This window comes from Saccostrea echinata, unplaced genomic scaffold (assembly GCF_033153115.1).
Source record: "Saccostrea echinata isolate AGI-Se365-2 ecotype Australia unplaced genomic scaffold, CSIRO_AGI_Sech_v1 ptg000016l, whole genome shotgun sequence".
NCBI lineage: Eukaryota > Metazoa > Mollusca > Bivalvia > Ostreida > Ostreidae > Saccostrea > Saccostrea echinata.
The window spans coordinates 10912876-10931309 of record NW_026889765.1 but is presented as its reverse complement, the minus strand read 5'-3'; the positions used below and the strand labels follow the sequence as shown (position 1 = coordinate 10931309).

At 32.4% G+C, this 18434-nt stretch overlaps 1 protein-coding gene and 1 long non-coding RNA gene across 2 annotated transcripts; one reads left to right on the top strand and one right to left on the bottom strand.

Moving 5' to 3' along the window:
• Window positions 1–452: 452 nt before the first annotated feature.
• Window positions 453–1922, bottom strand: LOC133188436 (uncharacterized). Its single transcript, XR_009721290.1, has 2 exons — window positions 1326–1922; window positions 453–1075 (listed from the first exon to the last, which is right to left on the bottom strand). It is a non-coding gene; the product is annotated as an uncharacterized LOC133188436 (long non-coding RNA).
• Window positions 1923–11389: 9467 nt separating this feature from the next.
• On the top strand, window positions 11390–12808 carry LOC133188431 (uncharacterized). The gene is made up of 2 exons (XM_061323859.1): window positions 11390–12196; window positions 12422–12808. The coding sequence occupies exons 1-2, from the start codon at window positions 11468–11470 to the stop codon at window positions 12749–12751; spliced, it is 1059 nt and encodes a 352-aa protein (XP_061179843.1). The 5' UTR covers window positions 11390–11467; the 3' UTR covers window positions 12752–12808.
• The last annotated feature ends 5626 nt before the right edge of the window (window positions 12809–18434 follow it).

Genomic DNA, 18434 nt, shown 5'->3' with positions numbered 1-18434 from the left:
AACAATTCTGGCTTTCTTCAATTGATTTTATAACTGTCTTGTCAAGAAGTTTTCCATTAAAACAATTATTTATATGTAGTATGTCTGTCAATCACCACTGAATAAACATTTTTTTTTTTTTTAAAGTAAGATATAGGATTTTAATTTTAAGACTTTAACATTATAAATAAAAAAAAATAACCTCTCAGTGACCTTTATTTGTTTCAGATTCAATAATGAAGAGAGATTTAAAACCAAAATGTAATTGAAAGGCAATGGTCATTACTGACATTTTTTTTTTAAATTAATGCATAAACATTACAATTGTAATTGAAAGATGAGTCCATTACACATTACATCCAATTACTTTGAAAAAATGTAATGATTACAATGCATTACCATTACCCCAGGTCTGATACAAACTGTAATGTAAATATTGTATTTATTTATGAAAGAATTTAATCATATGATCATGATGATTGAAATATTTTATTGTTTGTTCCTAATTTATATTTATCAGTTCAGGTATTCTGCCATCAATAAATTATGAATATTAATGAATCCTGTACCTTAGACCAAAAGTGTTTTAAGTTTTTCCTCACTGTTATAATCAAGAATGCCATAAATTATTATGCATTACATGCTTATCTCATTTACAAATTTGTTGCTCTGCTATACTTAGAGAGACATAATTGCAACTTTCAAATGTTTGTCGAAGAGATATTCACATTTTTGTACTATTTCCTCAAATTTCAAAGGATCATAATGTATTTGCTCACAGAAAAATCCACATTTTGTGTAAAAACACAGGAGTTGAAACAATTTTTTTTCTTCAATTTCTTTAATAGAGTTGTTGTTCAAGGACTTGCATGGGTTGTTTATTGAATGGTGAGCGCTAACTTCAGGTTCTTCTCCTGTATAGTCCTGTAGTTTTATGTAATTGGCCAATACAAGATGAGATGACACGAGGCTTAAAAAATTGTCCCAAACACATGGAATATCTGTTCCGACTTGAGTGTGACAGTCTTTGTGCCTCTCACAGAATGAAGCCACAGCAAATATCGAAGCTGTACAGTGCTTACACGACCCATCATCTCTAAAATCAAGAGAACTTTTGTTCAAAGTGATGAAGTATTGAATATGAAATTCCATGACATGAATATATAGTGTATTGAGCAATTTACATAATCATAAATGCTTGTAGGCTGAGACAGGGCTCCCTCTGTGTATGTTTTTTTATGAACAAAAAGCATTAGTATATCTTTATGAAATAACATTTTTGATAATTATTGCTTTAAATTCTACTGGAGAATCTGTAGTCATAATGTGAAAACCAGAATATTTACACTACATCCACCTGAGTGAATCTGTTCATTGCCCTCAACAAATATCCAGGTCTTGTACGGATCTGCATCTGGCTAGTCTCAGGAACTGTGTCACACTTGATGTACTGAAAATCATCAGACAGGGGGGACACTTTCACTTTATCAACGTGGTTGTTTTAGTCTGTATCCATTGTCTTGTCTCTGTCTATGTTTTCAACCGAGAATAACGTACTCCAGCCATCGTTCAAAAGTTTTATGAAAACATCGGAAATCTCAATGTTCGGCAGTTTTATGAGATCTTCAGACCACCTATCAACACTTGTTATATTTCGGAAAACTTTATCTCCAACAGTTTGACATCACCACCCTGTAGGCCTAATCATCTGCCACTTCTGAATTTCAACTCCCAGTTCACAAAGTCTTATCAAATGATGATTTTAATATATTGAAAAAGCTATTCCTTTAAAGGATAAAAGGTCTTTCAGCATAGGCACTTGCCAAGAATTGAAATTATAGTCGTAATCGCAGTCTGTATCTAATGACGCCATCGTTTACGATGAAAACGGAAGTAAACATGCCCTACATTTCACTTTTGCGTGATGTAAAAATCGGGTCGGAAACGTATCTCGGAAGTCGCGTATTGAGACGAGCCTCAAGGTCAATCATCTATAACTTCTCAGTCATTTTTTTCTTTGCTTTTACATGAAAATTCTTGTTTTTATTATTTTAAACTGAATAATACCTGTTTTTCAACTGAACATATCTTCTTCAGTTAAAATTTTAAAGGTTATTTGCATTCACATCCCTCGTTTAGTAAAGTCTCCCGATCGGCAATATACTGACTTCCTAAAAGGCATTAGAGATACAAGGAACATTAACAATCGTCAACGAAGGTATAGGCCCGGGAAGTTGTAGTCCCTGGAATACCTAGAATGAGAAAGTTTATCAAAATTTCATTCAATGTTGAGAATTAAATTCAATTGATAAATTTAGTTTTGGTCACTGAAATTTTTAGTATGAAATAAATATGCCTAGGGGTCTCAATATCAAGCTGATAAAGGAAGCATAATGCTTCAATCCTTCATTAATTGTCAATGGGACATTTTGTTTCTTATCTGAATTCAAAATAGTCATAGATTCCTTTTGTTTATGCATACAAAATATATCATTTAAAGTATTATAGGCAACACATTTTTTTTTACTCTTTTCAACAAGATTGTTTTTGGAAATTTTCAATTTATTACAAACGTTTGTACAGAAGTATTGTGATAAGCAAATATATATATATATATATATATATATATATATATATATATATATATATATATATATATATATATATATATATATATATATATATATATATATATATATATATATATATATATTAAAATCAACACCATCCTGGTGTTCATAACCCACCATAATTTTGTGGAGCTGCAGATTTAGTATTCGATAGGTAAAGAGCAGGTACAATTTACTTTTGATAATAGTCATGCCTCGACTTCAGTTTCAATACAACATCCGAGAGCTTTCTGGATAGATCGATGTGTTCATTTGGACCATCTAAAATGTAATGCTTTTCATTACTTTTCTTACGACACCTACAATTAATAACAGAAAAAAATTAGATTAATTAGACTTATTTAAATTTTTGTTGCTATGGTGAATGCATAGAAACCCACTGCCAAATAACACTCAGTGTGCAAAACAGTTTCCAGTAAAGCTTAGATTTCAATAGAATAACTTAAATTATTTATTTCTGTCTTCTTCTATGCCAAACCTTTCAGATTAAAAAAGCATCATCGTGTGTTGAAAAGGAAACGTTGTGTTTGCCGATGCATCTTCATGATTGTCATTAATCACTTGATCTGGCTTGTACCAGCCCTGGTAGAAACCTGGGTAGCCATCTATTAACTTAAAATCTCTTTCTAAAACATATATACCAGGACTAATTTATACTACATTCGAAAAGTTATACAGTATCGTACTAGTATTTTACTGTGTTTTAAATCACTCAAGTATGCATTCAAATTAAATTAGGCACGTCAGCATGTTATGAAAGTTTGTGCAATTTCTCGAAAAACGTCTATAACAGAAATTTTAATTTAACAAATTTTATTTTGATTCAATTTTTCAAATGTTTATTGGTCGTCACGCTTGATTTTCATATTCTTATGAATGAAAGTGGGTTGAACGGAGTACTGCAATATTCAACAAAAGCATGCAGCTAGGGAATGCGAATTAGTAGAGGATGAATATATTTACACTAATTGAAATAATTTTATGTTGTTCCATATGTACATGTACCCTATGGCAGCGTGGCAACATTTTTCTGGTATCTTTTCATCAATGTTGTAAACAAATTCTGTTCTTTTGGACTCCCTTCCTGTTCTTACACTATCCCACTGATCAATTCAGTCCAGACTTGGGTCTGCAGTGCGTAAAGAAGCATGTATTTCTCAAACACCATGATAATATTACGAAAGGAAAAGATCATTGTGTCTAAAAGATTAAGTAGCGTAAAGGAAATAAACTTATTCGACGAAAAATTAAATCAAATAGCATTATGCATACTCAGTCTTTAAACTTTCTAATACACATTATCCATCATTTGTAAAATATGCCAATTGGGTTTGTTTGGGGAGGAATATCTTTAAGAACAACGTAAACAAAATAGAAAAAAGTGCGCTTTATTTGAAGTATTGTGATTACACTTTAGAATCTACCTGATGTCCCTCCAGCTGCACTGACAAAAGTAAACATCTGGTCCACTGCATACAATTAAGGATGAGAGGAAATAGATAATGTAAATATAAAATATGTTGACTGTAAATTACTACAAATAACATACTTATGCATGTGTACTTAGAAACGTCCCATTCGAGATCTTTTTTTTACTAATATAGAGACGTCACCGTGTGCAGGTGAAGGGCTTCAAATTTAGAACTATACTCGGCACTCAGGACCAGTGAGCAATGAGCGTTCTTTATCGTGCCAACGCCTGCCGTGACATGGGACCTCGTTTTTAAGGTCTCATCCGAAAGACCCGTGACTTTGACTTCTTATGCCGAGGGTTTGGTGAAACTAGCTTAAGGAAAGGAATTGAAAAATTCTTTCTAGATCTTACTACTTTTACATCACAAAATCTTCAATGCAGATGGGAGATGATATAAAACAATGGCTGTTAATGAGTACATGTACATCAAAAAGTAAAGGTAAATTGTATTATATCTTTCAATCCTCTCCAAAGTCTGTTGTTTGGGGGGATGATTTTGAAAATGTTTTTTGCTGCTCTGGTGCTTTTCGAGAATAGAAGACACGCTTAGCTTTTTAGAGACGATAAGAAGTCATCATATTGACAACACATTGTTGGAATTTTTCATCTTCTTTCAAATAGTTCGTACAAGTCACTGTAGCCTAGTGGTAGAGCGTTCGCTTCTCTAACTTTACCATGGAGCACACTAAAGTCGTAGAATATATGAAATATACCATCTACTTATGTACCACTATAAGTGTAGGTTTAAAAGGCCATGTGCTTCTCCTTTAGACTGTAGGTTTCAGTTGAATGAACAGACCGTTAAACCTATCCGTACCTAATATTTGCCAATAAACTTGTGTTAAAATACCAAAAAAAGTCATAAAACAGAAAGGGAGTCGGTTGTCATTATTCCACTAAATGTATCATTAAACTCACCCTTAGAAAATTTTCTGGGAATTGATAAACCTCTAGGGAAGAGAAATGGTTAGGTACTACTATTATGCATCTAAAGGGAAAATTACTGAAGAAAAATACTATACTCAGAAAAAAGCCATCGGACGAAACACTTTGAGAGAGGTAAATTGAGATGAGAATCTAAAAATCAATTCTATCTTGCCTTATCAACAGGCTACAATTTACTACCCAGATTTTGTTTTATTTTGTTTTGTTTAACGACTTTTCAAATTATAGGGCAATTTGCTCGACCGGGGAAGCAAATTAGATAAAAAAAATCTGAAGCTAACAGTATTACTTATAGAAGGTCTGTGTCGTTTTATGCTTTATGCTTTATGTTTCATACCTGAACAGTTTTTCCAATTGTGATATAGATAAACATGACATTGTATTTCTAAAATTTCCTTTTTAAAAATAAGTTTAAGTTTATATAACAGCTGTAATTGCGGTTGTTTATGTAATAACGGTTTATCAGTGTAACAAACTATTAATTAAAATAAGGGAAAAAAAAATAATAATCATGCAGTTGAAACTTGTTTAGTTGTTCCATATCTTTTTGTGATACTGTTATGGTCTCAAAGTGATGATAAATAAACGCTTTAGATTTTCGAACAATAAAAAAATCGTTAAAAAGTTTTCTATCTGTGATAACTTCAGTTTGTTGTATTGAAGAGTTAAAAAATGTCGTACTCATTGTGACGTCATAATTAAATGTGCACAAGAAAGCCGCTCAAATCATATAAATTGCGTACTCAGTTTTAACGACGTCAGCAAACCCGCGACCTACGTTAAGTTTACGATTTTCGATTAGTTTTTCCAATAACAGGAATTTCCTGCGTATCCAGGTTTGCAACCATGACGACAAATAGAATTTATATCACAACTTCCATTTCCTCTACAATTTGAAGGACATCTGCTTCGACAGAAACAAAAACAAAAAAACAAAACAAAACAAAACAAACAAACAAACAAACAAACCGGTGTACCCTGCCTTACATTCCTCACAAAACCCAGTATACCTGTGTAGAAACAATAAAAAAAATTGATCATAAAATCCTGCAGTAGTTCAAAATGGATATGAGTTCCATAATTATTTTATCATTAATGGTTATGATAGCGAGTCAATTATGATTCAGTTTCATCATGAGGAAACAAATCTATTTATTAATGCTACATACCTGTTACACTTTCCGGATCCACCACAATCAGGAAAGCAGGAGTTTTCACACTGCAAACCGTGGTATTTTCGCAAACAATCGTTGAAACAGAATCCAGTGTATTTGTTACAAGAGCCGTTTCCACCACAGAAACCACATTTCTTGGTGCAGCTCCAGCCATAGAACCCTATCGGACATGCTGATATAAATATCATATTGCTAAAATCTAGGATATGTATAAATAATGTTTACATTTAAAGATCCCCCCCCCCCAAAAAAAAATACAGAATTCAGAAGAAAATATCAATGCATTTCTTTTGAGACCATTTTTTGTTAAGATCATTAAGCATAAAAAAAATTTCTGCAATTCTCAACAAATATTTTCTCCAAAGGTTTATTACTTCCACAACCACTACGAAACTGACTTCAAATCTGCATTTCATGGATACTTAAAATGCAAGTCTTTTCTAAAGGTTGATAAGGAAATCAATGTGTACACATGTATGAATAAAACATGTTATTGTATATATTTTTCAAATGTCTTCACTACAGACATCGTTCAGTGCACTAATTAACTTCCTATCGAGTGGATTAATATTATTTATATATCTTAATTTTATAATGTATATCTAAGTAAGTCATACTGAGTATCTAATCCTTTTCCTCTTTCGATTTCTTAACGTAGTTAAAAAAAAATGAATACTCTGTGGCTTACCTTCAGAAACAAGAACAGCAGAAAGGAACAGGAAAGTAAGCAAAATCAATCTTTGTCAGTAGCTTCTATTCCTCATCTAAAATTCAAAACATAATCAATGTGACTTCACATTCAAAATATCTTGAAATATTCATATTAACACATTTTAGTCACGAGTAAACTTACTAATGATATCTGTAATGATATCGTCACCTATTGATAATAATCTCATGTCTTATTTAACTTTTTGTCTCATTATAACATAAATAGATCTGGATAGCATGTAATTATAAACGTAACCTATCGATCTGGAAAGAAGATTAGGCTGATGTAGAGTGAAAACGAATACATAATTATAAGATGTTGTTGATTGTTCGTTTTTTCATCTAGCGTACAATATCAATAGCTAAAAAGAAGGTAAAGCATCTTGCAACCACGAAATAAGAAGGTTATAAAAAAGAATAAGTGCCTCTTTTTGTTTGTGTTCTGAAATGATAACTGAAATTTGATCTTGTAGTCATTCATCTGTTATTCCTTTTCAAATTTAATATCTATTTGCTAAGAAAATAAATTGCAAGACATCTGATGTTCCTAGCCTATAATCAAACATCTCAAGCACTGAAAGAACAAGTCGATCTGAAGACTGTTTCATAGATTTATTCAAAAAATGAATACTGAACATATACCCTGGATGTTATCAATTAATGGTAAGTGTAAGTAAGATTTAGTTGCTTAATTTATTTGATTGAAACGTTATTGAGTGCTTTAGTATTACTTCATTGAAAACTAATACTAAAGAGAATATTTGTTTTCCATATTTTTCTTCACATTTGATTGAATTTATAAGTAAAAAAATAATTTAAAAAAATAGATCAACAAATGAAACAAATATGTCCTGCTTGAATGATAGGGATAAGAATCCAACTGTTTGATGGTGTTTTTTTTTTTCAAAAAGTTGTACAGTGCTTTAAAAAGACAGAGAATTGCGTATATCAAATAACGCTTGCTCATTCATCAAGTATTAGTCTTTTCTTGCATCGACTGACTTAACGGAATGCAGATTTTCGAATGACTACAAGAACTACTAGTCATCAAGGTATATTAAACCATATCTACTCTTAGTTTGTTTGTCATAAACACTACTTTTTAAAGATACATTATAATGCACTTCTTGAATAATGCATTATTAGCATTGCCCAGTTTATTTATGATATCAGTTGCAGTCGTGGGTAGAATTTTGATATGTGAGCACATGTAATGGATATGATCATGGTTCTTTTTTATCAAGATTTAATGTCGTGGTTTGTTTAATGATAATGTAGAATAACCAATCATGCTGCGCACATCAGGAATTGTCAATGCTTAAAAGGTAAATATTCATGTGTCTTTTGAACAATATAAGGCACATTTAAAGCCCAATACTTGAGTTTGCATTACGAAGATTAGGAAAAAAGTACAAAATTACAAAACTGAAATTCTAAACATTGTTTTTATTTTTTCTCCTTCATTACGAAGGATACATATTTTTACATATAGGTAATCGTTCAGCCCAATTCTGAATGTCTAAAAGAAAGTTAATTATTTCTAATAACAGTCCTGAAGGAAAAACCTGTATCAGACTAACGAAACACATATTGAATTTTCTAACTCATACAATCATCTTGGAATTCTCTTAAGCTTCAATTTTGACCCTGGCGAAAGAACATATAATGCTTGCAGGAATGGACGACAAGCATATTTCGCTCTTAAAACGTCCGAACAGCTAAACCTCATAACAGTGGCCAAAATGTATAAATTAGTTCTTACCATCGGTCACTTATGGAAGCGAATTATGGTGCGATCTTCGGACAAAAGACATTAGGTCACTCAACGCATTCCAATGTTTTATCGTTAAACATGTCATGGACCACAATACCAGATCAGACATGTGCAAAAGCCTTCTAGATCTCCTACCAATTACAGCAGAGATCGATATTAAGAAATTGCAATTCTTTGGCTGTCTCTGTGAACTCAACCCAACGTATCTTACAAAACGTTTATTCATCATCTGTCTGTTCTCCTACTTGTTCAATGTCAGTACTAGGCTTTATGGGTTTATTTAGGGCATCATTTCCATTCTGTTGAAACACAATTTATACCATGTCTTAACTGATTATCTCAAAGTGGATTCTTCCCCAACAGGTCTCAGTGGAAACATCAGTGAAATCCTCCGTCATCTATTTCATTCTGCCTCTAGGCTCAACCGAATGCTTGCCGACCCTGACTTTGCTCAATTTAACATCCTCTGTGTAGTAAAACCACCTAAGCATCTGTGGGTTAATAATATTCATGAAATTTTCTGTTTAAATTTATTGTGAAGCTATGGACCCTCCTAGATACACCGCAAGAATTGTGCTGCCACTGTGCAAAATCTTTCACAAAACGTGTTCGTGAACTCAACCCAACGTATCTTACAAAACGTTTATTCATCATCTGTCTGTTCTCCTACTTGTTCAATGTCAGTACTAGGCTTTATGGGTTTATTTAGGGCATCATTTCCATTCTGTTGAAACACAATTTATACCATGTCTTAACTGATTATCTCAAAGTGGATTCTTCCCCAACAGGTCTCAGTGGAAACATCAGTGAAATCCTCCGTCATCTATTTCATTCTGCCTCTAGGCTCAACCGAATGCTTGCCGACCCTGACTTTGCTCAATTTAACATCCTCTGTGTAGTAAAACCACCTAAGCATCTGTGGGTTAATAATATTCATGAAATTTTCTGTTTAAATTTATTGTGAAGCTATGGACCCTCCTAGATACACCGCAAGAATTGTGCTGCCACTGTGCAAAATCTTTCACAAAACGTGTTCGAGCACATTAATACAGTTTGCCCGGAAACATCTTTGCATCGCAATGCCTGGTGGGAAACAGTGATTGAGGATTACGACATCTCACTAGGCGCCGAGCTATCAGGACTCTCAGAAAGTGAATTATATTTGTTTCTTCACGGTGCTAGATATCTAACTTACGAAAGCCATGAAGGGACATGAGGATTCTCAAAAAAGTGTAAAAGTAAACCGAGATCTCGATTTATATAATCCGTTCTCTCGGATTGACAATCTGTTATAACGAATTACAAATTCGTTCTCACAGATTATCAATTCGTTCCCTCAAATAACACAATCCGTTATCTCGGATTGTAATTCGTTCTCTCGGTTTAAACGATTCGTTCCCACGGTTTAATTATTCTTTCTCTCAGATTATCAATTCGTTCCCTCAAATTACACAATCCGTTATCTCGGATTGTAATTCGTTCTCTCGGTTTAAACGATTCGTTCACACGGTTTAATTATTCGTTCTCTCAGATTATCAATTCGTTCCCTCAAATTACACAATCCGTTATCTCGGATTGTAATTCGTTCTCTCAGTTTAAACAATTCGTTCCCACGAAATCTAAGTCGTTCCCACGAATTAGTTATTCGTTCTCTCAGATTATTAATTCGTTCCCTCTAATTAGACAATCCGTTATCTCGGATTGTCCCTTCATGGCTTTGGTACGTTCCAGACTATTTTTAAGTCGACAAATGGGATTGGAAAACCTTTTTTTCAGTCATGGCACAGGGACAAGGAGTGGAACATGAAGTAAGTAAACTGAATAATTCCTGAAGACAAAATATAATTTCATATTTAATTTATAATATATGATTGTATTTTATTAATTGGCGTTGACAAATTTTGTTAATGAGTTCCCGACTAAGAATGGATGTGTACAAGTCGAGGATAACCACCCGCTCTGAGAAAAATAAGTTCACATTTCTAAAAATTTATGAAATTGTCAATAACATATGTCTTTGATGTGTATCAGTGTGCTTTAACCAATCAACTTTGTAGATATATACATTGTATATATAAAAAAGGAAAGGATCAGAAACCATTTAAAAAAATATTAATTAAATTTTACACTTACTTTTACGTCATTTAAACTTAATGTAATATAAAGATTAGACCCATTCGTATTCAAAAATCATGCTTATGGCTCCAGATCAACAGACCCATTATCTACTAAATCTGTTAATTTAAAAATATATCAAAAATGAAGGTGACATTTAACTTTTTCATGAACTTTCAAAATTGAGAAATGTTGTCTCAGAGCAGGGTATTGTTCCTTATATTCCCTCTTTGTTTTAGTCATGGGCTTACTGAGAATTTAAAGTAGTAAATTAAAAAATAAACGCATGGCCGTAGGAACTGGGGGGGGGGGGGCACGGGGCACGCCCCCAATAATTTTGCTGATATATAGTATACTATAGAAAAACATAACCTGCTCTACCCCCTCAATAAAAACGTCTGTTGACCTTTTTTTGCTTGTCTAGGAATTTTTGGTAGTTGATAGTGCCTCCAACTGAAAATGTATGCCTGTGCCCCCCCCCCCCCCCCAACTGACATTGCTTCCCACGGGCCTGAAATACATAAACCAAAAATCATTGAAAAATTGTTCTCAACGATACTCATTTTTGCAGGAGGAAATCTACCATTTAATCCATCAGTACTTCCATTTTGATTTACGATATCAAGACATTGTGAAAGTTTTGTTTCTTAACCATGGCATTGTAATGTCAACACGTCAGTTAAAAAGACACCTAAAATATTTAAATCTTACGAGGCGGAAGATTTTCTCCTCTGCCCAGTCTGTTTTTAATTTTGTATACAATCAATTGGAAACATCTGGACAAAGTCATGGCTATAGATGGATGCATCAAAAGTGTAAAATGAATGGCTTCAAGGTGAAAAGAGAAGATATAAGACTGTTGCTTCAAGTGGTTGATCCACATGGTGTTGATATCAGATCGAGAAGAAGATTAAAAAGGCGAGACTATTGGTCAAAAGGACCCAATTTCTGCTGGCATGTAGATTCGTATGATAAATTAAAGAAGTATGGATTGTGTATTAACGGATGTATTGACGGTTATTCAAGGAAAATTATTTGGTTGAAAGTTGGCCGAACAAATAATGACCCGACAGTCATAGGAAGATATTATTTAGACGCAGTAAATGTTCATGGAGGTTCCCCTTTGTTTATGAGAGGTGACTTGGGTACAGAAAATGTACTCATTGCTGCATTGCAGAATCTCTTCTCTAGAAACGACACACTTGAGCATAATCAATTTATCTTTGGAAAGAGCTCATTCAACACAAGAATTGAATCGTGGTGGGGTATTTTGAGAAAGGAATGTTGTCAGACATGGATGGAAGAGTTAAAGGATTTACAAAATCGGGGTCTTTTTACGGGTGACAAATTGGACACTAATCTGCTTCAGTTTTGTTTTATGGCGTTACTTCAGGTACATATATGTCTGCTCTAGAGACTATATTATTTCTTTCCCTTTTGACCTTTGAATTAATTTAAAATTTTATAATCTTATAAAAGAATTTATGAAAATTAAGTATAGTAAGATTTCAAATTTCAATAATATTTATTTCTTGTTATGAGTTACGATAGAAAAAAAAAATATCGAATTTAAACTTTGCAAGTACTGTGTATAAAAATCACTTCATTTTCTTTTCAGACTGAGTTGGACGAAGTAGCACGTGTGTGGAATACTCATTATATGCAGTCTAAAAAAACGGCAGAGGGAAGTGTTCGAGGTCGTCCATCGAATGTTTATCTTTTTCCAGAGCTCTTTCAAGTTCAAGATCATATTCATCCGATTGACAAAGAAGTTCTTGAGCTTTGTAAACATGAATGCACCATAGAACACGTGCTTCCATGCGATGAAGAAATATTTGAACTCGGTTGTATTTTCATGGAAGAATATGACTTAGAACCACCATCAAACATTTATGAGGGAAAGGCCATTTACATTGATTTTCGTTCCTGGATCATGAATGTTATGTAAAAACAACCAAAAGTCTTATAATCAGAAAACTAGTAACGCTATTTTCAAAATGTATGCAAACAATATACGTGTATCATTAATTTACAGTCTACATGTATTTGTTAACACAAATATTAAGATTTATTGCTCTGTATCATCTCAAAATGGTGGTTTATGGATTATAAGCTTGATCAATAAAAAAAGGGTGTATAAGCTTGATCAATAAAAAAAGGGATTATAAGCTTGATCAATAAAAAAAGAAAACTTTTTTATCATTTCACCAGCTGGACCTTTTGTTCTTCCCCGTAAAATTGTCCTAAGCTTTGAGCTAAAATGCATGGTGTCTTATTTTCTGCCACATCTTGTCAGATAATTATGTCGACTTTGTTAGATCTTTATTTTGACATGCCAGATCCTTATATCTACTGGTCAGATATGTTTGTTGACTTGTCAGATAGTAATCCTCATGACTAGAAACTCGGTATCTTGATATTAAAGCTTGCTAATGCCACTGATATCTACTTGATATCATAGAATCTGACAAGTTGATATAATTATCCAAAAGTCATCATAATTATCTGAGAAGTCGACATAATTTTCTGACAAATCAACTTGATAGATATTAAATCAACTTTTCAGATAACGATGTCAACTTGCCGAACTTTTGTAAACTTGTCAAATAAGTATGTTGACCTGTTGTTTATTGATGTCGACTTGTCAGATAATTATGACGACTTCTCAGATCCTTTTTTTTTCTTCTAAAAAAAGTATAATGTCAACTGGTTAACACAGTTTATGCATGGACACATGGGCATCTCTATTTGAAGTATAAATCATTTGCTTGCAAAGTATGCATAATAATTATCCCTGTGACTAAAATAATTCACCTCTACAGTTTTGAACACACCCCTCCCCCCCCCCCCCCCACAATGAATTCCAAAAAATATCATGACAGAATAAATATATCATATAGAATTTAATTATCAGCACATCATATCTAATTTCTTATTACTTAGAATAATGCAATATACACAAACAAGCAAAGATATACGGCTGACTTAAACGACCTTTATATTTTTATAAAGACTGTAGCAATATGTACGGAAACGTATAACCGCCTCGTGTTGTTGTGTTAAAACGCGATATGTCATCATAATTTTATTGTCAAATATAATTGCTTCAAAGTTTTGCAATTTATTTATGACACCAAATCTCTAATGAATGACATTTTATGAGATGTTTTGGACGACTTACACACTTTGATTTTTCAAAGTTGAATTTGTCCATGTCGCACTTAAATAATGCGTACAAATTTTGTCGCTTAATTGAATATTGCAATCATTTTTACAACGGGTCGCAGATACTATTGCAATATGTAAGACATGATGACTTAACGTAGGCAACTTATTTCAATGAAAGAGGCCAATTCGTCCAAATTTCGACGACTTGTAAAAGTAATTGCAGCAAAGTTGACATAAATTTGTCAATGTAATGTATTGTATCAAACTTGAATCGTTTGAGATACAGTTCATTTTTTTTTTTTTGCCTCACAGCGGATAGGATCTGTAAGTATAAAATGAGGAGAACTGGTTATTATTTTCATTTGTTGATTCTTAATCTTTTGGTTTGTTATTTTTTGTTTGTTTTTTAAAAGAGTAAATCTTATATGGAGGCGGATGCATAATCTTAATCCAAATTTCTTGTGTGAATTTTCAATTTAAATGATATCAAACATGTAATGATCGGATGGGCAATGTCTCCTTATGTGCACCATTCCCCCGAAACGTTTTAATTACTTTAAGAATTTCAGATGAAACTATATAAAGCGTCCTTGTCGATGTTGAAAATACTGAACAGATCTAATTAAGATAATAAAACTTGTTTTCAGAATCTCTCCATCGCTCTCTCTCTCTATCTCTCTCTCCTGGCAGAGGCATATATTTTTTTTTATTTCCTTTGAAATTAAACCCGCATGATAACAGAGACAAATCAATCGGGATCGGGAATCCGTAAACTTAGTATATTAGAGGAGTTGAGAGCGAAAACAGTTTTTAAAAACAGGCAAGTTACCTAGAGTAAGACATATCGTTTTTGCTTCCTTATGTACAAATAAGAATCGGAGAAAACTTGTATTAACATGAAAATTTAGGCCTAATGCTGAAACTGCTTCATCTACACAATACGCAACACAAACTGCAGTCTTGTAGGGGTACTACTAAATAGAGTACGCTAGAGTACTTTAGAGTACGCTAGAAAAATTATGTTATTTATTGCAGTTAATTTGTTTATTTATGTATGTACAACTTGATTAAGCATTATAAAAAACTTATATTGCAATATTTTGTTTCAAATATTTGTATTTAGCGATATATTTTGAGAAGAAATAACAGTCATTCATAATTCAACGCATTAAAGATTACTAATACCCCAATCTCGATAACTATTTTGTTTCTGATTTACTTACTAAATACTTACATCTAAATTTCAACAAATATTAAATTAATTCATGTGTAAATAGTTTTCACTTTCACAAGGAGACATTTCAAAATGTTTCTTAAACAAGATCGGGATCAAACGATAAACCGTAACCTGAAATCAAAAACTGAAATAACTCCTAAAATAAAGAAAAAATACAAATTTTATTTAAAATATACATTCAGTGTGTTAAACTAAAGTAGGAAAACATACAAAAAGTAGTATAATTGCATTAAATAATAAAATGTGACTAGCGTACTCTAAAGAACTCTATCGTACTAGTGTACTCAGTTTAGTAGGACCGGTCTTGTAGTCATGGATCTTAAACAATTTTAAAATAAATGTATATGAAGCATGCAAGATAGAAGTCTTTTTAACTGCTTTTGTTTTAAGTATATACTGTATGGTAATTTTATGGCTTGCATGATTTATGTTAACAATTCCTATTATTAAATCCTGGTGTTTCCTTGATATATACAGAAGCTGTAATCTACAAAAAACGTTATAATTTCAGAAATTCATAATTTCATATATTGACAGCTTAGTTGTTCATATTGTCAGCTTTATTTGATTTTTAAGTAGATTAATATGGTTAAATACAAAATATGCATTGTATTTCATGACCATGGTACATGTAACAGTTACCATGAAATCCACAGTTTGTAATTGTAACTACTTTTAACTAGGACTAGGAATTTCTGTTTTAAAAATTAAAATTCATGTGAAGACAGGTTGGAAAATAATTTTCTACATAAATGTTAGTTCATTCTTAGGTTTATATATAAAAAAAAAAATAAAAAAAAAAACATTTGATGAATAGTTTGAGTGAAAAATTGGAATTATGTGTTGTTGTTGTTTTTTTTTTTATCTACTTAAAAGAGATAAAGGTACTGCACTATTACGTATGAGTGACCAGTTTAGTGTAAACATTATTAGGGAGAAAGAATTTTCATGACCTATAGTCACTTCTCTACATATATCTGTATATAATGTTTAGGAAAACTAATAATTTTACGGTGTGACCGTTGGGTGAGTGCAGTTGTACCATAAAAATTTAACGCTTGAAATGGTGATCTGCCACATCAGTCATCAAGTTGCAATAGACATCTACACTGACGTTACATGATCACATGATGTAACAGAGCTCGCCAGGGTTTACGGAGACATCCGACCATTTGGTTTGAATTTATAAGACGTGCAATTTTTGTCAGAATACATTAATGTTGAGTATTTTTTGATTTCTACAAACCTAAAAAGCCTTTTTGGGGGATCATTTTTTAATTTGCCATCATCGCATGGAATCCTGGTAGCAAAGGAATTCTGGGAAGGTTTCACACAAAAATTTGCTCAATGTATATACAGATTTCTATCCAAATTTCACTGCTCTTATACTTTAGTCTATTGAGCTGCACTCACTATGAATGTAAATGATATTTTTCCAAGCACATTGCCTCGCATAGTTACTAGCAAATAAAACTGGTTCCACAGGACAGTTAAATGAGTTAATGCATGTATACATGTAGTAATCAGGTAGTAAAGCACCTTAAAATTTTTAATGCATGTTTAATGTGTGGTTGAAAAGCCCCATAATCCTACTGTGTAGCTCAAGAAAAAGATACATGCATCATAATATTTTTTTAAACATGATAACCAATCAAAATTATATGGAAAATTAGTTTAAATATTAAAACACACATTTATAAGTGCAGGGGTTTTTACTGAAAATTTGTTATAAATTTGCTAACAGGTTTTATTAGATTATATTAATACACATATTGATTTTTTTTTCAGCAAAGTGGTACACAATGGATCTACCAGGCCCCAGTGGAACTAAATGTTTAAAAATATGGACCAAACAGCAAATGAAAAAAGCTATACTTGCTAATTCTTTCAATGAATTAGTGGGAAAAAGTAAGCAAATGTGAAATATATACAAATGTACATTTTTTATCATAATAACCATATCTTTTAATATTTATATACCATATTGTCTTCAACTTTCATGATCACACATGCACACTTGAATATGTTAAGTGAAAAAACTGATGTTCTACTTTCGTTTGAGATTCGTAAATTTTTCATTATTTTATTTTAACATGTTTAAGTTACTCTAGTAGAAAAAATAATGTCACATCCAATATCTGCGTTTTTGGGATGCGCTTTTTACATAGGGGTGCATCTTTTACATTACATTTTGCTCAATACACGGGATTTTACATGAGTTATAGATTTCTGTTTCAAACCTCACCTGAGCTGAAAGCACACATTGTCCAGCAATTACGTCAAGGACTCTACTCAATTTCTCAAAGTATCACTAGGCCAAATTTCTCATCAAAATTGACATAAAGCATCTCTAGATAAAGCTAGGGTACTGTAGACATACTTTTTTCGATGGGGTCATTATTCTGTTGATCGAATCTCTAATTCTGCATGTGCAGTCTGTTGGTAGAAAATTCTGAGGACATCTTAAGACGCTCTGTATATACCTTTTCTTTATATCAAAAATTCCCATGGAGAATTTGTGACCGCGTACATAGTGTAAGTTTAAACCATGCAGTAAAAATTACTTCTACAGTTTTCTCTTTTTTTCACATGATAGGTCAAGCTTTACTTTCTTAGAGAAGTTAGAAAAGGTAGAGATTGTGTGAGGTCATTAAAATAAGTCTACTTCTCATAGAACCACTGTGTGAAAAGCTATTATATAACATATGTGGATCAAGCTTAGGATTAGGCCAAACTTATTCTCACATGGTCATCAAGAGTAGAAAAAGTTTGAAACAATCATTAAAATTGACCTTTTCAGCTAACCGGGTAGAAACTAATGAACCACTGAAAAGCTAAAACTTATATCATGTATATTGAAGCTGATATTAATATATGAGCTGACTTTAGTTTGGAATTAATGTTTTATGATGTGAGCACTGGGGCCAACACAGTTGTACAACTTAATCCTATTACATTAAATTAATCTGCATCTTCATACTTGATATCAGAGGCACATGCATGCAGTCTGAGCTAGAATGTGATAGGATATGATGTTGTAAGTGTACCGGTAATTAAGTTATAATTCTGTAAGTGAGTCTAAATGAACCAAGCACATTTTGAAAACAAAATACATTGCACAGTAGATTCAAGTAAGCAGAGCTAAATGACTTTACAATTATAACTGCATGTCCGTTAGATTAATTTTGCTACTATTGCATTGAATGATTGTAATATATATCAAAGG